We start from the raw sequence: 25,415 nt of genomic DNA on the forward strand, positions 1-25,415 counted from the left end.
CACCCTACGCCGAAAGAGGGCCACTCCGAACGGCAGAAAGTAACTAGCTTTCCCTTCTTTAGTTCTACGCTTAAGTTACGCCCCCGAGCCTTCACATCCTTAAAATTGGTAACAAGGAGTGAGAGCGGCGTGCTCTGGTTGTTGCCCATCTTTGGACTGCTCCTACAAAGAGAAGGGGGGACGAAAATGAGTGTGAAGCAGAGGGGAGTATCCGACAGGTCCGGTCCTGGAAGGGGAAGAAAAGGTTTTATGTTTCGTTTTGGGCTTACACTTAACACTTAACAATAACGGACAGACAGTAATAATGATGAGCATTCGCGAGCGCGTGTCGGACTTCCGACCTGAGTCAGACGGGGCAACCAAGGATGGAGGCCCCCAGATGGGCACTGGGGAACGTCTCCCACCAGTCCCGAGTGGCTGTCTTCCAGCGCGTCCGCCAAGACCGTGCCACTTACAGAACAGACCAATACAGATTACAGATTATGGATTTCGCGAAATTTCAGGGAGACAGACGGAGACAAAGACAGAGACAGTGACAAAGCCGGCTTACCTACAGATTAAGATCCGTTGACTTGGGGGTCTGGTGGGCTTGGGGGTAATCCCGGACGAGCCCCCATTTGTTATGCCCAGACCGTTTATTCCCCGAAGAAGACCACCAGAGTCCAGAGTCAAAGCTAAGCAGCAAGGATCTTTATTACAGGTTCGAACCTGGAACTCTCCCTCGCTCGTGAAACGAGACGGGCAAGAGAGCTCCCCCACTCAGCTCCGAACAATGTTATATAGTCTAAGAAAAGTGGGCATAGAGTTATTATATGCCCACTCTGTATTATTACAAATCAGATATATGATTGGCTAGTGTTTGAACAAGGCGATTTGGCTAACTATGATTGGTTCCTGCCATTTCTGATATTTTGGTTCAAACTTTGAGGCGGGAGAGCAAGTTTATGGCAGCAAGAGTTTATCTTACTTAAACACGTCTTGTGACCTTGCCTCAGAACTTACAAAATCTCTGGTATGTGCAAAACAAAATCTCTGGTACGTGCAGAAAACCAGGTACTCACAGAACTTACGAAATCTCTGGTATGTGCAAAGATTAGAGAGCAGAACAAGGGTGTAGCGGGTGGGGGGCGGGTACACATCTATCTTTGTGTCCTTTCAAGACCACCTTGGGAAACACGGCAAAACCCTGTCTCTACCAAAAATACAAAAAATTAGCCAAATCTGGTGCTGGCCATGGTCCCAGCTAGTAGAGAGGTTGAAGTGGGAGACTCTCTTGAGCCTGAGAGGTGGAAGATGCAGTGAGCCGAGATCATACCACTTCACTCCAACCTAGGTGGCAGTGAGTCTCCAAAAACAAAATCTCCATCTCAATAAGATTCCTAAGACCGGTTCTCAACCTTGAATCCCCTGGAGAGCTTGCCCGGCCTGGGTGCCACCCAGTTGTAATTGGCATGAGGAGGCCTCACCCATTTAAACGTAGTCATTCAGTGACGGAACACTACCCTGACAGAGTACCAAAGACCCAGCTCTCATACTGCTAAGAGGTAACTTTTTAGAACCTGGGGGAGGGAGGGAGGAATGTGACACCATTAACTTGAGAAGTTTTTTCTCTTTGAAAAGCAAGTCACTTCTAGGCATTTACTCCATAGAAACACTGTGCACTTTTGCACCATCGTGAAATGATATGAAGTGGTCACAAGCTTTATTCAAGTCAAAGGTCCCCTGATATGAGATGAAATTACAGTATACCCACATATGATGAAATGCTAGTTATCTGAGAAGGAGACACAGAAAAACAACCAAAATACCCTGTTCAGGTAAAAAAAAAAAAAAAAAGTTGCAACACATATAAAAAGGATAACTTTTAAAAAATGATAAATATTAGTATATGCACAGGGAACACGCTGTTTTGAAAGGGAAGTATAAAAGACCTATCTTTTAGATGTATTCTTTTTATAACTTCTGGTTTTCTGTAGATTAGAGCTGAAATGCTCTTAGAAAACACATGGAATAGGCCGGGCACAGGGGCTCACGCCTGTAAACCCAGCACTTTAGGAGGCCGAGGCAGATGGATCACCTGAGGTCAGGAGTTCGAGACCAGCCTGACCAACATGGTGAAACCCTGTCTGTACTAAAAACACAAAAATCAGCCGGGTGTGGTGGCGCAGGCCTATTGTCCCAGCTACTCGGGAAGCTGAGGCACAAGAATCGCTTGAACCTGGGAGGCGGAGGTTGCAGTGAGCTGAGATTGCACCATTGTACTCCAGCCTAGGTGACAGAGCAAGACTCTATCCCAAAAAAAAAAAAGAAGAAGAAAAAAAGAACACATGGAATAAAGAAGAGTCTTAAAAAGGTTAAAAATGTAACTGATAATACTGCAGTAATAGTACAGTGACATGGGGAATAAAGAAATCTTGTATCTGAAGAACGTGAGCCCCTTTAAACTATCAGGCCCAGGTCAGGCATGGTGGCTGACACCAGCACTTTGGGAGGCCGAGTGGGGGGGATCACCTGAGGCCAGGAGTTCAAGACCAGCCTGGTCAACTTAATGAAACCCCATCTTTACTAAAAATACTAAAATTAGCCAGGTGTGGTGGTACACACCTGTAATCCCAGCTACTCAGGAGGCCGAGACAGGAGAATCATGTGAGCCCAGGAGGTGGAGGCTGCAGTGAGCTAAGATCACACCACTGCACTGCAGCCTGGGTGACAGAGAGAGACTCCGTCTCAAAAAATAAATAAATAAATAAAAACTAAATTATCAGGCCCAGAGAGGCGTTAGAATGAAACTGTAGTCAGGTCACTCTCTCCCAAGCTAAATAATTACCTCTTGAAACCAAGTATCTATCAAATGCCATACACCCTACAGTTCAACAGCATACAGCCAATCACTAACCAAGGTTAGTTCTGTAAACCAATGAGAATTTCTGACAAACAACTTTTGTAATCACCCCTTCACCTTGTGTCAGTAGAGGGCATAAGAGCAGCTGATCTATCCTTTTTTCTTTAAAAAATGTTCTCTGGAGAACTCTCCAGGGCAACCTGGAAGTGTGTCCTGAGCTGCAGTCCCCAGCCTTGGCCCACCTAAACATTCTGTATTAATTTTGCCTCAGCTTCTTCTTTTTAAGGTTAATACTCATCACAAAACAGACATCTGAAATATAAGCTTTATTTTAAATTTAAAGAAATATTGAAAATAAACATTTTTTACAAATTATAATCAAGCACTCAAACAATTTAGGAATGTTAAACACTAATTCTTCATTCAAAATAATGACATCCATAGAATACAACCCTGGTGTTGGCCAATATGAAGTTTACTTAATGTTAGTATTTTACATACATTTAACCATTAATCCTTCCTAAAATTCAGTAAAAATGATTTCATTTTATAAGGTGAAGCCTTTTATGTAATACCCCAGAGATAACTTTTTCAAATATGAAACACTTATACCAGTGAGGAAATTATAAAAACATATATAAATTATACTGAAGAACTTGATTTAGAGGCTGTTTGTATATAGATGCATTTCACTTAGAAAGTACACATGCACATCAAAACACTTTCACTGAATATATATGCCATTACATTCTCTTAGTTACATTACAAAGCAAATGGCAGGGTCAGAAACGTTGTTCTATTATGTATCAACTGAAAAAAACATATATTCCAAAAAAAAAGTTTTTGAAGACTCATGGGAGTGGAATGTGCCCGCATTAAGGACAAAGCTTTTACAGGACCACCTGTCTCCAGCTCGCTCTGAAAACAGCTGGCTACCCTCAGAAAGACAAGATGGACTTGTTAATAATTTCAATGGACTCTCGAAGCTCATCCTCCTTGATCACCAGCGGAGGCGCAAACCTGATAATGTCACCATGGGTTGGCTTGGCCAGAAGTCCATTATCTCGAAGTCGTAGACACACCTTCCAAGCATCACAATCTAAAGAAAAATAGTAAAATATACATGCTCAAAGATAAATGTTTAAACATCCCTTGCCATATGTATGGGCAAAGTGCAGCCTGGCAAAACAAAATTCCCAGAACTTGCTCAAATAAGGGAAGCTTGGGCTGGGAGTGGTGGCTTACACCTGTAATCCCAGCACTTTGGGAGGCCGGGGCGGGTAGATCACAAGGTCAAGAGATCAAGACCATCCTGGCCAACATGATGAAACCCCGTCTCTACTAAAAATACAAAAATTAGCTGGGTGTCATGGCACGCACCTGTAGTCTCAGCTACTCAGGAGACTGAGGCAGGAGAATCACTTGAACCCAGGAGGTGGAGGTTGCAGTGAGCAGAGATCGCGCCACTGCACTCCAGCGTGGTGACAGAGCAAGACACCATCTTAAAAAAAATTTTTTTTAGATAAAAAAGGAAGGAAAGCTTGGAGTTGCAAGCTTGGTTTGTTTTTACTCCTAAAAATGAAGTTACTTTTCACTTTTCAGCAAGCACATAACTAGGTTTGAATGATATGATTAGACATATCATAGTGTTTCATAAATGAAAAAGATCAGGCCAAAAAAAAAGACAAACAAAAGTGCTAAGGCTGCTGTATTAATCACACAAGGAACTAATGCAAAAGAACTTGGGTATGGGCTGGGCACGGTGGCTCACACCTGTAATCCCAGCACTTTGGGAAGCCGAGGTGGGCAGATCACGAGGTCAAGAGATCGAGACCATCCTGGCCAACATGGTGAAACCCCACCTCTACTAAAAATACAAAAATTAGCTGGGCGTGGTGGCACATGCCTGTAGTCCCAGCTACTCAGGAGGCTGAGGCAGGAGAATCGCTTGAACCCAGGAGTAGAGGTCGCAGTGAGCCAAGATCACGCCACTGTACTCCAGCCTGGTGACAGACACTCGAGCCCCACAGAGCGAAACTCTGTCTCAAAAAATAAATAAATAAAATAAAATAAATAAAATTTTAAAAAAGAAAAAAGGAACTTGGATATGATACAGATGATTAACTAACATAAAATAGGCAATACTCAAAACCCAGTGAACACTACACATTCTGAAAAAGGACTCGCTTCCTGAGCTCAACATTTTATGGCAACGATTCTCAACCTGGCTACACATCAGAATCACCTTAAAGGCTACTGCTAATGCCCGTGCCCCACCCCAGATGCGTCAAATCAGAATCCCTGGGGTAAGGCCAGGCTTTGACTCATTTTTTTAAAAAGCTCCCCAGGTGATTCTTTAAGTGCAGCCAAGGTTGGGAGGTTGGAATAGTTGCTTTAAAAGGAAGAGTTATCACAAGAAAATCCAGCAAGGAACACTTAAGGGTTATAATGGATGTACTAAAACACCCAATTAAGTGACAGCCAGCATTACTTTTATTATTGACACCATCACTGTCATTCATGTCATCATTACTGCTGCTCCTATAACCTCTACTGACACAAAGCATGAAAGCGAGGGAGGGAAGGATAGCAAAGAGGACACTTTCTAGTCCAGACTCACCAACAAAAAACCTTGAACTCTCTAAATACTGCCTGACTAACTTAAGGCAGAAAAACAAATGTCTTAAAGGAACAAGAGTCAAATTAGTTAAATGTGCCTTCATTTAGAAAAGAGCTATATTTTTAATACTCTTAATGTAATTATAAATCAGACAATAATCTATCTAAAAGGCTTGGCCATTTATGTCAGTCAACAGTTTCAAACAGAACCAACAACCAATTAAAATCCCAGTGTGGCTGGGCACGGTAGCTCATGCCTGTCATCTCAGCACTTTGGGAAGCCGAGGCGGGCAGATCACGAGGTCAGGAGATCGAGACCATACTGACCAACATGGTGAAACCCCATCTCTACTAAAAATACAAAAACTACCTGGGCATGATGGCATGTGCCTATAATACCAGCTACTTGGGAGGCTGAGGCAGGAGAATCACTTGAACCAGGGCACTGGAGGTTGCAGTGAGCCGAGATGGCACCATTACACTCCAGCCTGGCGACAGAGCAAGACTCCATCTTAAAAAAAAAAAAAAAAAAAAAAAAACAAGTGTAGCTGGGCATGGTGGCTCACGCCTGTAATCTCAGCACTTTGGGAGGCCAAGGCAAGCAGATCACAAGGTCAGGAGTTCGAGATCAGCCTGGCCAATATGGTGAAACCCCGTCTCTATTAAAAATACAAAAATTAGCCGGGCATGGTGACACGCACCTGTAATCAATCCCAGCTACTCAAGAGGCTGAGGCAGAGAACTGCTTGAACCCAGGAGGCAGAGGCTGCAGTGAGCCAAGATCGCACCACTGCACTCCAGCCTGGAAGACAGAGCAAGACTCCATCTCGAAAAATAAATTAATTAATTAAATAAAATACCAAGTGTATTTTAGGTCTTTCTAAAAAAATTATCTTGAGTAAATGTTTTATCTCCTTACCTTTGGTTTCTTTAATAACAATAGCGTTTAACAATCCTTTTCCTCTTACGGCAGTTACAACATCAGAAGGTAGTTTCATGAGTTCATTTCTCAAGATAATGCCCAATTTTTCTGCATTTTCAGCAAGATTTTCTTCTTTTAAAACCTACATTTAAAAAAATTATATAAATGTTAAGACTGTCCTTTTTTTTGTTGTTCTTTGGAGGACAACGGGGACTGTAAGCACAGGAAAAACATGACTAAAGACCAGAGGAACTTAACTCTCATTGCTATTTTTCAAAGCCTGTATTAATTTCTAATTAAACATACACTAGCTCAGAGCCTTGCCTCTGTCACAAATCTATTGCCAATCATTCATGGTAAAATAAGGATTAAAGATTATTTAATCCAACTCACATACTGTCATTAATTGAATACATCAATGGAGGAAATGTAATTCTTAAACTGCAATAGTTTCTTCCCCTCCACAAAGATCTATCCTCAGAGATTACATAATAATTGCATGCCTTCAGCAGGCACTTAAAAAAATCAGTCTGAAAACATTATAAATCCACACTTAACAGAAGACTTGCTTGCTAAGCAAAAAGACGGGGCTGGCAGGTGGGTCACAGTTGAGAGTTCTGTGAGGGCCAGCCAGGGCCGAAGAACCCAAAGCACCAGGTGTCTGTGAACTCAGGAAGCCCACGGAGGAAATCCAGTCTACTAGGCCAAGTTTAAATTACTTTTTGAGAATATCTTGTTCCTAAAATTTTTCCTCTGTACTTCATGTTTTCTAATATTTGGCATTCTTATTGAATGTCTTATTATACCAGTGGGCCCAAATTAAAAATCACTTCAACATTGCTTTAAAGAATAGACACGGTGTGGCTGTGTCAGCTTTTACCTCAAGGGCTGCGATGGCCACTCGGCAGCCTAGTGGATTGCCACCGTATGTAGATCCATGCTCCCCTGGTTTAATGGTCAGCATTATGTCATCATCACATAGCACTGCCGACACCTGAAAGACGGTCAATCACCACGTCATTTCTCAGCACTAAGCATTCTACTAAGCATTCTTATCCCCAGAGTCTTGCTGTCACCCAGGTTGGAGTGCAGTGGCGTGATCTCAGCTCACTGCAATCTCTGCCTCCCAGACTCAAGCAATTCTCCTGCCTCAGCCTCCCAAGTAGCTGGGATTACAGGTGCCCAGCACCACACCACACACGCAATTTTTTTTTTTTTTTTGTAGTTTTAGTAGAGATGTGGTTTCACCAAGTTGGCCAGGCTGGTCTCGAACTCATGACCTCAGGTGATCTGCCTGCCTCAGCCTCCCAAAGTGCTGGGATTCCAGGCGTGAGCCACCGCACCCAGCCAAGAAGCTGATATTTAATGACTTCAACAAGAGTTTACATCAGCCAGCCTAAAACTACTGGCAACAAACTAAGTCATACCCTAAAACATTACAAATACTTCAGGTACAAATGGCACAAAACAATATACCTTTACAACTAAAAGAGAAAAGCTATTTCTGCAATGATGTAATTTCACAATTCCTTCCAATGTCGAGATGAAATGCTTTGTTTAAATGCTTAAAAAACAAAGCTGAGCAATTCTTTTTAGCAAAAGTTTTGTCTATTCAGCAAAACCATCTATACTTCAGAGACTTCTGATGCAGTAACAATTACTGGCTCTGAAAGGCAAACCCAAGACATGAACTACAACAAACATTAATTTTTTCAGTCTCTATGTTCACCAGTCATGGTTTTAAACAATTAGTAATATGCCATGCTTCTGAACACTGGAAAAAAGGACAGGAGTCTACAGGAGTCCTTTGAGGATAAATTGTTCCCACCCAAATCCAGTGTCATAGCAAATTCCAAGGCACACTCAATTCTTCAGGCAATAAGTAAGTGGGTCACACACTGGTACCTTAAATGTTTTTATTACAGATATTCCAAGTGGCCTACAGCACACTTGGTAAAATCAAACCATCTGAAAGGCATTATTGTCACAATCAGCTGATGTATAAATACTTCAGGGGTATATTTTACAAGAGTAGGAAATGGAAAGAGGGGGGACATGAAACTTACAGGGTATAAGCCTCCAGAAAGGGCCTTTCCAAGGAGGACTATATCAGGTCTGACATTTTCATAATCAACAGCCAGCCATCTACCAGTTCTGGCCAATCCTGTCTGTATTTCATCAGCAATAAACAGAACCTATTGGGGAAAAAAACTTAACTCCATTAGTGATCATTTTCATTTCCACAGGGAAAATAGCCATCTTTATTCCACTGTCCCCCTACCAACAATAAATGTGTAATTCTGATGTGCCCTCGGATTTGTAAAAATGTTTTAACTACACACACAATTTCAAGACTATTCTATGAGAATCCTGTAGACTCACCAACTATTTCCTTTGTCAGGCCACTGTCTCCCTAGAGGCCCATTCTGCCCTGCTCTACACAGTGAAAAGGTGCTGATGCAAAGCTGAGGGTTTTGTGTGGCTTTTCTGGACATAACTACCCTCTGGGAACAAATTAATTTATTTGTTTATTCCACAAACATTTAATATGTGACAAGAACTCTCAAATGGTAAACAAAATACACTACTATCAGCCCTGGGAGAAAGGAGGAGAGAATACAACAAAGGGCTTGCAGGGGCTCACAGTGAAAGGTTCTTAGAGCAGCGAGGAAGGAAACGCTGTTAAGGCCAAATCTGCAGCTCTGCACAGGGCCCAGGACAAGGCCAGAGACAGGAAAAAGTCGTTTCTAAGCACTAGAAAGTACTTAAGCTCTCAGAATGCCATCGCCCTCTAGTGGAAAGTAATTTAAGGGCAGGAGCCCATTCAGTCTTATCACAGGCAGCAAACGTGACAACCTGGTGCCTGGTGCAGAGCTCTCGCACTCCCATTAGGTAACCTGGATCCGGAACAACAACGCCTGCTTCACCCTGAATTGGTTCTACCATGAACGCGGCCACATTTGGATCCTGAAGAGCACGCTGCAAAAGAAATAGGAATAGGTTTTAATAAATCTTTCTACCACACTTGGAAATCTGAAAGCATACACCACATGTATTTTCTACGAAGTATGCAAAACAAGTTTTTGCACTAACATAAATTCTGACTTCACAAGAATTTGAAGTGGAAGACTTCAAATTCACTGCCATTCAATTATCAGAAGCTCCAAACACTTCACCTTTAAGTTACACTAGCCTACATTTCCTTTTTTGCCTCATTCTGTTGCCCAGGCTGGAGTATAGTGGCACAAACAGGGCCCACTAAAGTCTCAAACTCCTGGGCTCAAGGTGATCCTCCTGCCTCAGCCTCCCAAGTAGCTGCACACCATGCCCAGCTAATTTTTTATTTATTTTGGTTTTTTTATTTTTTTGGGGGGATGGAGTCTCACTCTGTCACCCAAGCTGAAGTACAGCGGCACGATCTTGGCTTACTGCAGCCTCTGTGTCCTGGGTTCCAGCAATTCTTCTGCCTCAGCCTCCCAAGTAGCTGGGATTACAGGCACGCACCACCACACCTAGCTAATTTTTTTTGTATTTTTAGTAGAGACAGGGTTTCACCATGTTGGCCAGACTGGTCTCAACTCCTGACCTCAAGCAATCTGCCTGCCTTGGCCTCCCAAAGTGCTGGGATTACAGGCGTGAGCCACCGTGCCTGACCTTGATTTTCAAATTTTTTTGTGGAGACAGGCTCTCCCTATGCTGCCCAGGCTGGTCTTGAACTCCTAAACACAAGTGCTCCTCCAGCCCTAGCCTCCCAAAGCACTGGGATTACAGGCATGTACCACCATGCCCAGCCTGTTTTCTAATATATAAATGTAGTATAAATTAAATCTGGCTGGGCACAGCGGTTCATGCCTGTCACCCCAGCACCTTGGGAGGCCAAGGTGGGCAGATCACTTGAAGTCAAGTGTTCAAGACCAGCCTGGCCAACAGGGCGAAACCATGTCTCTAAAGCAAATAGAAAAGTGAGTTGGGTGTGATGGTGTGTGCCTGTGGTCCCAGCTACTTGGGAGGCTGAGGCAGGAGGATTACTTGAACACAGGAGGCGGAGTTTGCAGTGAGACAAGATTGTGCCACTGCACTTCAGCCTGGGCAATAGAGTGAGACTCTGTCTCAAAAAAAGAAATTAATTACTTAAATTAAATCTAAAGTAAATAGCCTTTTAAAGCCAACTTAAGGCTTTCTTTAAAAGCCTTCCACTTCCACTTTAAAAAGCTAGCTAAAAACAGAAATTTTATCTAGCAAGTAAGCAGGTACACCCAAGTTAATTGTTGTTTTTTTTTTTTTTTTGAGACGGGGTCTCACTCTGTCACCCAGGCTGGAGTGCAGTGGCCGGATCTCAGCTCACTGCAAGCTCCGCCTCCCGGGTTCACGCCATTCTCCTGCCTCAGCCTCCTGAGTAGCTGGGACTACAGGCGCCCGTCACCACGCCCGGCTAGTTTTTTGTATTTTTTTTTTTTAGTAGAGACGGGGTTTCACCGTGTTAGCCAGGATGGTGTCGATCTCCTGACCTCGTGATCCGCCCGTCTCGGCCTCCCAAAGGGCTGGGATTACAGGCTTGAGCCACCGCGCCCGGCCCAAGTTAATTGTTATGAAGGACACACATCTAAAGCAGCTGGCGGGCTGTTCAGAGTAGATCACAGAACTCAGCTTCCTCTGTGTTGGAAACTAATTGCTCGCTACTGAGAACAAGTCTGAAATCGTGGCCTAACTTAAGTGAGATAAATTTGCATTACTGTCATATAATGTATTTAGAATTCATATATTCAACAGCTTTAATTTCTATTCACAATGAGCTAAGCACCGTGACGCTAGTGAAATACCTCCAGTGCAGGCAGATCATTATAGGGAATGATGTCGAATCCCGGCATAAATGGTCCAAAACCATCGTAACTGGTCGCGTCTGTGGAACTGGAGATAGCAGACAACGTCCTACCCCAAAAGTTTCCATCTAGAAAGGAGAAACAAACAGCGATTATTTCAAAGAAACCCAAAATTCAATAAGCACTATCCCCACAAAACACCACAAGAAGTTTGACTCAAAAAATAAATCAAGGGCTTGCCTTAGTGCACCTTCCGTGGGCTTTCAATTGTTAAAACAAAGTCTGATATTAAACACCATGGCTCCTATGACACAAGACCACTAGATCTGGCCTTGTAATTCCTATTTTAGTCTTTTCTCTCTACTGAGCCTCTTGACTGGAATATATAGCCTCTGCAGATAGATAACTTACTTTTCTTTCAATAATCCCCAACCCAGTAACAAGCCCTAACAATTGAGGTAATTGAGGTCTTCAATGCGAGTTTTCTAGAGAAGGTGCATTTATGATACTGATATGAGAAAGAGAATATCCTTCACAGACAATTAGCAGCTTTCCTTTCAAAACTCCAATACTGCAGGCTAACAACAGAATGCATTTCCAATTTCATTTGGAGAAAAGATCTTCAAGCAATCCAAACATGTTTCCATTTTGCCTTCCTTGATATTATAATCCTTTATGATGCTAAATGACAGAGGTTTCCCTTTCTTCTGGAACATTTTTTATCCATTAATAACGGTGACTGAGGATCTACTATGTGAGGCATTGTTTTAGATGTTGGGGAATAGGCCGGGCATAGTGGCTCACGTATGTAATCCCTGCACTTTGGGAGGCTGAGGCGGGCAGATCACCTGAGGTCAGGAGTTCAAGACCAGCCTGGCCAACATGGTGAAACCCCACCTCTACTAAATATACAAAAATTACCCAGGCACAGTGGTGCACACCTGTAGTCCCAGCTACTCAGGAGGCTAAGACACGAGAATCGCTTGAACCCAGGAAGCAGAGGTTGCTGTGAGCCGAGATCGCACCACTGCACTCCAACCTGGGTGATAGAGCAAGACTCTGTCTCAAAAAATAAAAATAATAATAATAATAAAGATGTTGGAGAAGCCAGGTGCGGTGGCTCACGCCTATAATCCCAGCACTTTGGGAGGCCGAGGCAGGCGGATCACCTGAGGTCAGGAGTTTAAGACCAGCCTGGCTAACATGGCAAAACTCTGTCTCTACTAAAAATATAAAAATTAGCTGGGCGTGGTAGTGGGCACCTGTAATCCCAGCTACTCAGGAGGCTAAGGCAGGAGAATCGCTTGAACCCTGGAAGCGAGGTTACAGTCAGCCAAGATTGCGCATTGCACTCCAGACTGCAGACTAAGTGACAAGAGTGAAACTCTGTCTCAAAAAAAAAAAAAAAAAAAAAAAAAAATGTTGGGAAATAGATCAGGATTACAACTGGCAAGATTTCTGTCCTCAGGGAGCTTCCTTTCTAGTAGGGAAAAAACACCTAACATAAACCAGTAAAGTGAGCTGGATAGTTTCAGAGAGGGTTAAATTCAAGAAGGAAAGACACCATGTAAAATAACAGAGAGGCTGGGAGTTTGTGACATCATGAATGTTTTTATCTTCTTACCATCTCTGCCAGCAGCAACTCAATTAATCAGTGCTGGATTATCGTATTTTGGCTTCATCTTGTTTCTAATTACTATTCTTACAAAGCCTCTTTCATCAGCATCCCTTACCTACAAGTAATCTCTTCTTTTACTTGTCCACAAACAATAGCACATTGATTTTGACTAGGTTTGTTTAAGAAGAAATGCACTGATTAGACCATAAGCCTATTTTCTTTCCCCTGCCTAGCCTCAGGAACCTCATCCTCGGTCACTTACCCTGCAGGTATAAGGGACTTACAGTTAGGGACAGTCTTCCTCTGTCTCTCCACCCCACTGACTCACCAGCTTCTTTCAATACTCAGGTGAAAACATCTTTGCACCCTTTGCTATTAAGAAAGAGACTGGACATAGTCTATAAGAATGAAAGTCACCAGAAACACCATTTTTGTTTGCAAGAGACAGTTATGTTGTCCTACAATGAAAGCACAAGATTTTTAAACGGCAAGTTACAGAGTTTTGCAAAGATTTCTTCTTTGGGAATACCAATCTGTCCCCTCAAATACCAATTACCTCTGGCCTTCAGTTGAACTCTGGATTCTATTACGTTATGGGGTTTATCATTTAACTGCATGTGTTCACATGGCAGAATATTTAATGATTTCAATGATCACAAGAATGAACTTTGACCATTATAGCGACAAATCTATACATACCTGTTTTTAAAAAAATAAAGCTTAAAAAACAAGTGAACATCATATAAAGAATCCAACAGTCAAACTACATCTACTCAATTAATTATTAGTCTCCCTAACCAAAATTCAAGTTATTCCTTTCAACCAGTCCCAGAAGCCTAACAAGGGCAACTCCAAGCCTCCTCTTTCCAACAGCTACTAAGAGGAACATGGCATAACAGCACCTCCAATATCAAGATTCAAACCACACTCTATGTAGGCCATGGCCCCACACTAACTTCACCCAACCCCAGCACCCAACACAAACCCTCCACCAGTAAGACTATCTAATTAACTGGATAACTGCTATAAAAAAAATCTGACAGGCAAATGAGAGGAATAGGGAGTTCAGAAAGAAAAACCCATACATGAAGAAATAATCTCCAAGAACAGGAAATCCCTCATTAATTGTTATGAAACATTCAGCAAATACGTACCATGTACTAGGCAAAACATATTACAAGTATTTCATCAGTAAATTAAAACAATAAATTATATATGTTTTTTATATATAAAATATATAAGTGTGTGTGTGTGTGTGTATATATAAATATATATATATTTTTTTTTATTTAAATAGAGACAGGGTCTCCCTATGTTGCCCAGAAGGCTGGTCTTGAACTCCTGGGCTCAAGGAATCCTCCTGTCTTGGCCTCTCAAAGTGCTAGGATTACAGACATGAGCCACCACGCCTGGCCACAGTAAATTATATTGTATGTTTCAGTCATAGAAGTTAATATTTAATTTCACATACCTGCAAAAACAATCTTTGCTTTGTATTTCTGAATGCCCTTCACGGTATAGCCCCACCTACGAGCCAGTTTACAGGCAGTCTCTCCCGCCTCCACTCCTATCAGGAGAGAAAAATGTTCGGATTTTTTAAAATGTTAAACTATCAAAAAATAAAAAGGTTATTTTTGAGGGTATTTAACAAAAAAAGGAAATGTTTTACCTGTATTCATAGGAAGAACTTTCTGGTAGTTGAAAAGTTTAGTAATATACTCCTCATATTCACCAAGTACGTTATTATAGAAAGCTCTAGATGTTAAGGTCAATTTGTCCACTTGACTCTTCAGAGCATTCACAATCTTGGGGTGACAATGCCCTTGGCTGACAGCACTGTAAGAACTCAGGAAGTCAAAATATTTTCTGCCTTCTACATCCCATAAGTAAATACCTAAATACATAAGAAAGGAAAATTATTTTAGACAATTACTATGTGGCATGAAGTCCAAAGATTAAGAGTGCTAGCAAGCCCACTGAATGCCTACATATGAACCTCCATTTATATATTTGTAGTTATATATATATATAGTTATAGTTATATGTAGTTATATATATATATGTCGTATTTATATATTTGTAGTTAAAGCTTGTTTTAGCTCAGGCATAATAAACTTTGATTTGTAAGGAATTATTAAGAATTGTATTTTGTCTGCCTGGCTTCAAAATACACATTTAACAAAAATAACATAAAAAGGTTATAAACTCTGGAGTAAACCTTTACCTAATTCTAAAATTTCGGACCCAAAATTAGAATTTAAGAGGAGAAGTTAGGCCAGGAGCCATGGCTCACGCCTGTCATCCTAGCACTTCGGGAGACCAAGGCAGGGATCGCTTGAGCCCAGGAGTTCCAGATCAGCCTGGACAACACAGCAAAACCCTTGACTCTACAGAAAAATGCCGGGCATGGGTATGGTCCCAGGTACAGAGATTGAGGTGGGAGGACTGCTTGAGCCTGAGAGGTAGAGGATCCAGTGAGTTGAGATTGTGCCACTGCACTCCAGCCTGGGCACAAGAGCAAGATCCTGCCTATAAATAAAATAAAATAAATAAATAAAATTTTAAAATAAAAAAGCAGAAGTTATACATAACAGACAAAAATTATGAGAAATCGTCTACAATAACCCTTAGGATGGAAAAAAAAAATTGTAAATCATGTGTCTGATAAGATCTAACTTCCAGAACTCTTACAACTCAATTTCAAAAGGACAAACAACCCAATTTAAGAAATGAAGAAAGACTTGAATAGCTGTTTCTTCAAAGAAGATATACAAATGGCTAAGAAATACATGAAAAGATGTTCAACGTCACTAATCATTAGGAAAATGCAAGTTAAAACCACAATGAGATACCATCTCACACTCCCTGAGATGGTTATAATTAAAAAAAACAAGTTTTGACAGGATATGAAGAAATTGGCACTCTCACACATTGCTAGTGGGAAAGTAAAACAATGTTGCCGTGTCATGTAATATGAAACAGATTTTCCATAGTTCAAAAGAAGATATGTCTATAATACTGGCACCAAATAAAATACAGGCAGATGACAAAAATGTGTGATACTCTTATATTGTCATTTTCTGGTACAAAGCTAAGTAATAAATTTTGGTTTTATTTGGTTAAGGCTGTTATTTATTCCAAATTGTAGATTAAATCACCATTTGGCAACTATCACAGTAATCATTTATTCAGGCAAGAATCATTAGTGGATGCTAAAATTGTGTGTAAAAGTTCATGAGTAACTGGGTATTTACAGAGTTTTACACTCTGTCCCCACAAGATACTTAACACAAAGGAAAAGAAGACCAAGACAACCAAGAAGAATTGAGGAACTGTTCTGGGTTAAAGAAGACTAAACATGACAACTGAATGCAACTCATCGGAGGTTTTTCTTTTGTTATAAAAGAGAACAAACAACATCTGGATTAGGTCTCCAGACTCACGGTGCTGTACCAGTGTTAAGTTCTTGATTTTTACAATTACTCTATGGTTATAAAAGAGAAAGTCAGCTGGGCACAGTGGCTCACACCTGCAATCCCAGCACTGTGGGAGGCTGAGGCGGTAGGATCACTTGAGACCAGGAGTGATCTCAACACAGGCAAAATCTAATCTCTACAAAAAAAAAATACTTGGGAAGCTGAGGTGGGAAAATCACCTGAAGCCAGGAGTTCCAGGCTACAGTGAACCATGATCGCCACTGTACAGCACCACTGTACTCCAGCCTGGGCAACAGAATGAGACCCTATCTCAAAAAGTCATTGTGTTTTAGGAAAGACACACTAAGTATCTATGGGTAAAGAAATGTCATGTGGCAGGGCGCGGTGGCTCATGCCTATGATCCCAGCACTTTGGGAGGCTGAGGCGGGTGGATCACCTGAGGTCAGGAGTTCAAGACCAGCCTGGCCAACATGATGAAATCCTGTCTCTACTAAAAATATAAAAATTAGCTGGACGTGGTGGTGTGGGCCTGTAGTCCCAGCTACTCGGGAGGCTGAGGCAGGAGAATCACTTGAACCCAAGAGGTAGAGGTTGTAGTGTGCCAAGATCACGCCATTGCACTCCAGCCTGAGCAACAAGAGTAAAACTTCTTATCAAAAAAAAAAAAAAAAAAAAGAGAGACGTCATGTATGGCCAGGCATGGTGGTTCACACCTGTAATCCCAGCACTATGGGAGGCCGAAGCGAGTGGATCACCTGAAGTCACAAGAGTTGGAGAGCAGCCTGGCTAACATGGTGAAACCCCATCTCTATTAAAAACACAAAAATCAGTCAGGTGTGGTGGCACGTGCCTGTAATCCCAGCTACTTGGAGGCTGAGGTGTGATAATCGCTTGAACCCATAAGGCAGAATTTGCAGTGAGCCAAGATCATGCCACTGCACTCCAGCCTGGGTAACAAAGCGAGGCTCCATCTCAAAAAAGGAGAGTCATGTCTGCAACTTCCTCTCAAAACAGGTCAGAAAACAATGTACAATATGCAGGCGTGGGAGGAGAGAAAAGAAGGGAGTGAACACACTAAGACCAAAGCAGTAAAACGTTAGCACTTGGAAAATCTGGGAGAAGAGTAAAAGAAAAATATTAGTACTACTTGTTACGTTTCTTAAGTCTAAAATTACGCCAAAATAAAAGTTAAAAGAAAAAAATGACAGCAATATGACTGTACTTTCCTTATTTCTCTTGTATTCCCTCTTGGTAAGGTCCACATGACAAAGACAATGGTTCCTCTTTGAAGCCTCCATAGCACCTAACACAGCAGCACTACACACTCAATAAATGAATTAACTGGCCGGGTGCAGTGGCTCACACCTGTAATCCCAGCACTTTGGGAGGCCAAGGTAGGAGGATCACAGAGTCAGGAGTTCGAGACCAGCCTGGCCAACACGGTGAAACCCCATCTCTACTAAAAATACAAAAATTAGCCGGGTGTGGTGGCGCATGCCTATAGTCCCAGCTACTCAGGAGGCTGAGGCAGGAGAATCGCTTGAACCTGGGAGGCGGAGGTTTCAGTGAGCCCAGATTGTGCCACTGTACTCCAAACTGGGTGACAGAGTGAGATTCCGTCCCAAAAAAAAACAAAGCAAAACAAAAAAAAAACCCCCCCCGTCTCCCCCCCTCCCCCCCCCCCCCCCCCCCCCGCCCCCCCCGCTCCCCCCCGCTCCCCCGCCCCTCTCCTCTCCCCCCCCCCCCCCCAGAATTAACTGTGTCTGCAATATATACATTAAATACATCTGGAAAAATGTATATTGAGAAAATATGGAAGCAATTTTTTTTAATAAAAGGTTTCAAGAAAAGGGAAGAGACGGATTAATTTGAAACGTACCTTTTCCTCTCTCCACGGCTACAGGTAAAGGATGGTAGTTGTGCGCACCATACTTATATTCCCTTTCAAAAATGTCTTCAGAGGTTGGAGGGCCTTGGACTGTTTTTTTAGTTGCAACAGATGTAGCAGAAGCCACTGAAGAATGAACTCCGCGACTAAGTACAGCAAACCTCTGCAAATGTGCTAGTTTGGAAAACATTGTGTCCTTCAAGCAGAAAAACCAGATCTGTCCAAAGAAAAGAGAATGCATTAAGAGTGAGAATCCTTGGCTTATGCCTATAATCTTAGTACTTTGGGAGGCTGAGGCCAGAGGATCACATGAGCCCCGGAGTTTGAGACCAGCCTGGGCAACATAGCAACACTCCATTACCACAAAAAATTGAAAAATTAGCTGCGTGTAGTGGTGTGCACCTGTAGTCCCAGCTACTTGGGAGACTGAGGTGGGAGGATTGCTTGAGCCTGGAAGTTGAGGCTGCAGTGAGCTGAGACTGTGCCACTGTACTCCAACCCGAGAGACAGAGCAAGGCCCAGTATCAAGAAAAAAAAAAAAATAGCCAGGCGCAGTAGCTCACATCTGTAATTCCAGCACCTCGGGAGGCCAAGATGGGAGGATTGCTTGAGCCAAGGAGTTAAAGACCAGCCTGGGCAACACAGTCTCTATAAAAGAAAAAAAAAGAGTGAGAATCTTGGTGGTTTGTGCCTGTAGCCCCCAGCTGCTCAGGAGGCTGAAGCAGGAGGGTCACTTGAGCCCAAGAGTTTGAGGCCAGCCTGGGCAACAGAGTGATACCCTGCCAATCAGTCAATCAATCAACCAATCAGTAAGAGTAAGACACTTTCCAGAGCTAATGAACTGTGTGTTGACTGAATACCTACTAAACACTAAGTATTTGTTAAGCGCCTACCACAGTTCAATACCATCAGGCACGATGCTATGAGACAGCTACAATCGTAGGGCAGAGACCAGAGGCAGGGAAACCAAATCAGAGAAGACTGCCAGAGACTAGGCATGGGGCAGGAGACAGCGGGACTGACAACTCGTTTGTCCTTCTATATGGAGAGTGAAGCAATTAAGGTAGAATTTGGTTTCTACCAAAATAAAAGGGACCATCCTAAAATAAAAACAACAGGTGTGGAGAGGAAAAAGTTGACTTCTGGGGTATGGGAATTGCTTAACACCAAAGATCTAAACTACAAAAAGTCAAATCTTTTTTTTTTTTTTTTTTTTTTTCCGAGGGTGGAGAGGACAGGGTCTCACTCTGTCATCCAGGCTGGAGTGCAGTGGTATGATTACGGTTCACTGCAGCTTCAATCTCCCTGGCTCAAGCAATTACACGACCTCAGCCTCTCTAGTAGCTGGGACTACAGGCGGGCACCACCACACCCAGCTAATTTCTGTATTTTCCATAGAGATGGGGGTCTTGCCATGTTTCCCAGACTGGTCTTGAACTCCTGGGCTCAAGCAATCCGCCCACCACAGCCTCCCAAAGTTTTCGAATTAAAGGTGTGAGCCACTGTGCCCAGCCTAAAGTCTTTTATTTAGCCACAAATATCTAAAACTTCTGTAGGTCAAATTTATCATAAAGGTGAAAGGCAAAAAGACTAGGAAAAGAATGCTAACTTATAATAGCTTTAAAGTGTTCACAGTAAGTTGAATTAGACCAAACACATACATACGTACATAAATATACACATACACACACACACACATATATATATAAGATTCCCAAACAAAACAATCTATTCTGCTAGGATGGTTGTTTCTACAAAACTTATCCTCAAAAAATTGTAGCATAAAAGCTATTGTTGGCCGGGTGCAGTGGCTCACGCCTATAATCCCAGCGCATTGGGAGGTCCAGGCAGGCGGATCACCTGAAGTCGGGAGTTTGAGACCAGCCTGACCAACATGGAGAAACCCCATCTCTACTGAAAATACAAAATTAGCCAGGCGTGGTGGTGCATGCCTGTAATCCCAGCAACTCAGGAGGCTGAGGCAGGAGGATCGCTTGAACCTGGGAGGCCGAGGCTTCAGTGAGCCAAGATTGCACCATTGCACTCCAGCCTGGGCAACAAGAGTGAAACTCTGTCTAAAAAAAAAAAAAAAGCTATTGTTAGCAAAAGGTAACTGAGAACTACAGAGTGTCAAACTACAAACTACAATCTGTTACTTGTATGAGCCTTAAAATCTAAACATCACTGAGTAGGCTGGTGTTTGCCCTGCCACCCCATCACATAAGGCAGAGTCAGGGCTACTCTCTCAGTCATCCCCAGCCCTAAAACCAGCCCCTCCACAAGGCTTCACACACCTCTTTGTACCCAATTTACCATTAAGCATCCTGATAAGCCATGAAGTAAAAACTAAACTATGAAAGAAACTAACAATTAAAAGGAAATTAGAGCACGTGCATAGGAATCACCTCTGGAAGGAAGAAAAAAAAAAAAAAAAGCTTAAAGATAAATTCATGATTAGGAGAAAGTTGCCAAAAACTAGGCATACTTATTCTATCTATACTTACTTTCTAAAAGACTAGTTCATTCATGTTTCAACAGAAGTCTACCAATGACAAGTCAAACCATGTATAATCTCACAGCACTCTTGATTTGAGCTGCCAAATTAGCAAAACATAATACTTGGAGTTTGGCTTACTTCCCTTTAAACTTGGCACTACCCAATAAATCCAGCATGTTCAAGAATTTGCAATTACTAAACAAAATCCAGCACTCCAGTTTGCCAAAGACTCACCGACTATTTTTTCTTCCCACGGTTCAGACCAGAATACAGATTTTTAACCCACGATCCAGGGACAGTCTGCAGAGAGTCCAAAATCTCCTGAAATAAAATGCAGAATTATATGCAGACTCATATTTTTCCAAGAGGAAGGTCCATAACTTTCATCAGACTTTATCTCAAAGGGGTGGGTACCAACAATCAAAAAAAAAGTGATGTAAGAATCATCAAACTGGAGGTAGCTGCTAGCGAAAATGTCTAATCGTACCATACAGAGCTTCCCCAAAATACTACTGCGAAGTCTAAAATACTCATATATGATTTCCTTCTTGAGCTCTTTATGCTTTACTCAGTATGAATTGTTTGATCAACTAAAAAATTAGAACATTAATTTTGGCCTATCAAATTAGCAGTAAAACACTCAGGCAATGCTTAGTGGTGCTCTAAACTGAAACAACTTTCTAGGGCCAGGCATGGTGGCTCACGCCTATTATCCCAGCACTTTGGGAGGCCAAGGCAGATCACTTGAGCCCAGAAGTTAAAGATCATGGGGAGACCCTGTCTCTATAAAAAATACGAAAATTAGCCAGGTGTGGCGGCGTATACCTGTAGTCCCAAGTACTCAGGAGACTAAGGTGGAAAGATCTCTTGAGCCTTGAGTTCTGGGCTGCAGTGAGCCACGATCTATGCCACCAGCACTCCAGCCTGGGCAATAAAGTGAGACCGTGTCTCAAAATATATATATATCTTGAGATTATCTAAATTCAACATTCTTATTTTATATAAAAGTTATCTGCACAGCTAATTTCCAACAGAAATGGAATGAAAAATTCATTTACCTGTCAAGTTTAGACAGTTTTATTAAAGAATAACTGGTGACAAAATAATAACATTCAAAACATTACTAATACTCATTCTCAAGGTTTTTGCTTCTTTTCACTTACAGATGGAGTCTCAGCTATGTTGCCCAAGTTGGCCTCAAACTCAAGGGATCCTTCTGCCTCAGCCTCAGGAGGAGGTGGGACCACAGGCGTACACCACTGGGTCAGCTATTCTTAAGGTTTTTAAGATGAAGTCTGGATATTTAATTCGACTGGGAAAGGTCAGAAACTAGATGCGCCTTGACATATCAAAATCCTGTAAATGCATTTCTATTAAAGAACCTTTTGTGTTCAAGTTACTGTGCTTGGCACTGTATGAGAAATCTTACAGCAGAATTAAGATGGACTTGAAAATAGCCAACATCAATAATATCCTCTTCCCCAGAGGTTTCAAAACCAGGAGAATCAAGTGGAAAATACAGAGTTTGGAGACCAGGATTTTAAATTCTGTCTGTGGTTCTTAAGAGCAACTCTGGGTGACGCTGTCAATCTTTCTGAGCTTCAATTTCCCCATTTGTAAAATGAGGTTGAAGCGTTACTGAGGATTAAATGGGTTAATGTTATTGTGCCAAATACAGCACAAAATGGCCACTCAGTTCCCTTTTGCCCTTAAAACTAGCCAGTTTCTGAAATATCAGAATCAACAGTGCCATGATTTCTTTTTAAAACTGTTTAAAAAGACACACACACACACACACACCATTTTTCAGTTGATAAAAAATTAGAAAACACAGACAAGAAAATTACCTGCAATTTTACACTTGCATGATAACCATTAACATTTGGTTATTTTTTCTAGGCATAATTAGCATCCACATTAGCTTTTTTTCACCCTTCCCTACAGAAGTTACCATTTAAGTGCCTCCTAAAGACTCCCCGGGACTGTGCAGACTTGTAACGGGTCCTAACACTTCAGGCCACTTGTTTTTATGCCTGTAAGTCTATACTCTAAGCTCCTTTAAAAAACAGTAAAATTCACTTTGCATTCCTAGAACCTAGCCCAGGTTGGGCATCCTGTGGGCCTTTGTCAAATAAACGAGGTCAGTCTTACTTAGGACTCCTGAGGGAGTCAAGGTAGCAAGTGATCAAGACTATGGGATCACCTATCCCTGACCAACTTGAGTCTAACTCTAAGAGGGGGTGTTCACTGTCTGACCTCATATAGAAGAACTCATCTCTTCATCAAGAGTTTACTTCATTAGATCTAATGGCCTTTAAAGGTCAAAATAATGTGTTCCAGGTTGCTATCATGCATCTACCTGAGGCCCATACTCAGGTCCCGGAAATGAGAACAAATTGCTCTTGGCAAGCTAGAATTTTAACACTGAAGGTTTCATCCACATAATTAACAGAGTCCTTCAGGCTACCATTACTCTCTCCATCTAGCCTATCCATCTACATTAGAACATACCTACAGTAGAATTTCCACAAAAGGCTTCATTTTGAAGTTAATTTAGCCTATGCTCTCAAAAACTATTTTCTTACTCTAAAAGAATAGTCAGTGTAAAGTCATCCAAAAGCCACTTAAAATATTCAACTTGAGGAGTAAATTTGTTCTTGCTATTTTGACAAATATTTACGCTTCCTGAGGTAACCATTCACAAACACAGGCCTTTAAAAAAAAAAAAAAAAAGTTCTACCAACAGAAGTCTCTTTTACGTAATCAGTATTCTGGCTAAAATTCAAGTCAAGTGCATCATTGGCAAACAACTAGTTTTACTACTCAGAAAGGATTGGGGTCAACTACAGCACATCCTCCACACACATCCAAATTCGGTGCTTTCATCGCTATTTGTAAATGTTTGAGATTTGACTGGTCCTCAAGAACTCACTAAAGGGCATAAAATATGCACACAAATAACTGTAATAAAGGCAAGCTATGGGATAATACAAATTAAGACAGTTGCTTTGAAGGAAAAAAAATGTCTTTTAAAAATGTTTACTATTTAAAGTTATACTGGGTTTTTCTTTGGGAGGGGGGATGCAAAACTAATCTTAAACACCATGAAAAACTGCAAACCCAAAACTATAATTTTTTTTTTTTTTTTTGAGACGGAGTCTGTCTCCCAGGCTGGAGTGCAGTGGCATGATCTCAACTCCCCGCAAGCTCTGCCTCCCGGATTCAAGCAATTCTCCTGCCTCAGTCTCCCGAGTAGCTGGGATTACAGGCGCGCACCACGATGTCTGGCTAATTTTTGTATTTTTAGTAGAGATGGGGTTTCACCATGTTGGCCAGGCTGGTCTCAAACTCCTGGCCTCAGGTGATCCGCCTGCCTGGGCCTCCCAAAGTACTGGGATTACACAGGTGTGAGCCACCGTGCCTGGCCAAAAATAAGCTTTTTAATTTAACTCTTGTTTTTATGAAAAGACTCATCTAAAGACAGAACCAGGATACTCTAATGAAAGGAGTCTATTGTTATTTCACATGGATAAGAGTGATGGATTACAATCTAAAGAACAGTTCCGGGGTTAACTGAAAGAACTAGCTTATCCACAGGAACCCTTTCAATCCCAGACGAAGAAATTTAGAATTTAGAAACTGAACATTAGTCATTTCTTAAGGTAAAGCCACTTCATTCCAAAGTCACTCTCTTCTCCCCCTTATCACCGTAATTTATCTAAGAAGTAAAACAACACCAAAAAGGTAAGATGTAGAGTGACAAAAGGAGACGGTGGGTCACAGGGCGAGTGCCCAGGTGACTTCGGGCCTCAGTCCTCTCGCCAGCAAAGGGTGGAAAATGACCCCTCCCGTCCGGCCCGGGAAGGCGACCGAGGAAAGGCACCGGTCAGGCCCATTTATTGATGCCCAGCAGGATTTGCAAAAAGCCCTCAAAGGGAGGTTTTCATGCTGAAAATCCTGTTGCCCCCCATTCCCCACCATCTAATTAACCTGCACATTACTGTAAGGAAGGTTCTGCTTCCGTAATTTTCTTTATTTCGACAGAAGCTGGAGAAAAAAAATCATAGGCTGGAAGAGGGGAGCGATGGGCAGGCCGATCTGCAGGGCGCAGAAGCAGGACAGGAGGACCCAGCCCTCCAAGGCTGCATCAGCGCCCCCGCCGCGTGACCAGGGCCACCTGTTTACTGCACGTCCCCAGAACGCAGCCTCCCCGCCGACCCCAGGAACCGAGAGTGCCCAAAGGCCTCCTCCCCGGAACCCCGGGGCGCCTCGGGGTCTCCGGGCCGGGTGAGCCGAGTCCTGGCCTCCACAGGCCGCGAGCGCAGGGGGCGGCGGCTCCGCCTGGTCTGGCAGGCGGAGCTGCCACATCTTCAGCCTCTCCCTGCCTCCCGCCCCACCCGCCCGCCAGTCGGCCGCTCTGGGCTGGAACCAGTACTCGGGCCTGCAAGCCGTGGGGCGCCACGCCCCTGCCACCTGAAGATGCGCGACTGCCGGCGACTCCAGGGCGCCCGGGTCCGAGCCGCCCGCAGAGTAAACCGGCCGCGGGAGCGGCACTCGTTCCCCGGCCGAGGCCCAGCGCGCCCCGTCAGCCAGCATCCCCAGAACCCCGGCCGCGGCCACCCCGAGCCCGCCCACCTCCCCTGCCGCCGTCAGGGAACCCCGGCCAGGGCCCAAGCCAGAGCCCCAAGACTGCGGCGCCCGGGCGGTACCTGACGACGCCTGACTACAACCCGGGACACGCGGCGTCTACGAAGCGCAGCGGCGACGCCAG

The 25,415-nt window shown here is 42.9% G+C and overlaps 3 protein-coding genes across 3 annotated transcripts in view; 2 read left to right on the forward strand and 1 right to left on the reverse strand.

The window, feature by feature from the left end:
* The window catches only part of ABRAXAS2 (abraxas 2, BRISC complex subunit), a 943,775-nt gene that overhangs the window by 503,734 nt on the left and 414,626 nt on the right, over positions 1-25,415 (forward strand). The gene's annotated exons all lie outside the window — the stretch shown is intronic.
* Positions 1-25,415, forward strand: part of LHPP (phospholysine phosphohistidine inorganic pyrophosphate phosphatase) — a 661,086-nt gene that overhangs the window by 439,910 nt on the left and 195,761 nt on the right. The gene's annotated exons all lie outside the window — the stretch shown is intronic.
* OAT (ornithine aminotransferase) lies at positions 3,150-25,408 on the reverse strand. The gene is made up of 11 exons (XM_050803762.1): positions 25,354-25,408; positions 20,879-20,965; positions 18,139-18,364; positions 14,491-14,715; positions 14,293-14,388; positions 11,204-11,331; positions 9,240-9,362; positions 8,450-8,578; positions 7,264-7,377; positions 6,381-6,525; positions 3,150-3,941 (listed from the first exon to the last, which is right to left on the reverse strand). The coding sequence occupies exons 3-11, from the start codon at positions 18,335-18,337 to the stop codon at positions 3,781-3,783; spliced, it is 1,320 nt and encodes a 439-aa protein (XP_050659719.1). The 5' UTR covers positions 18,338-18,364; positions 20,879-20,965; positions 25,354-25,408; the 3' UTR covers positions 3,150-3,780.

This window comes from Macaca thibetana, chromosome 9, assembly GCF_024542745.1.
Source record: "Macaca thibetana thibetana isolate TM-01 chromosome 9, ASM2454274v1, whole genome shotgun sequence".
In the NCBI taxonomy this organism is placed as follows: Eukaryota; Metazoa; Chordata; class Mammalia; order Primates; family Cercopithecidae; genus Macaca; species Macaca thibetana.

Bases quoted from the DNA above. Each gene is read 5' to 3' on its own strand.
- OAT (XM_050803762.1), bottom strand. From the start codon at position 18,337: ATGTTTTCCAAACTAGCACATTTGCAGAGGTTTGCTGTACTTAGTCGC. The intron at 11,332-14,292 runs GTATGTGAAATT...TCTCCTTTCTAG, and splicing joins AGCAAAGATTGTTTTTGCAG to ATGGAAACTTTTGGGGTAGG. The intron at 6,526-7,263 runs GTAAAAGCTGAC...TTTTAAATGTAG, and splicing joins TGGCCATCGCAGCCCTTGAG to GTTTTAAAAGAAGAAAATCT.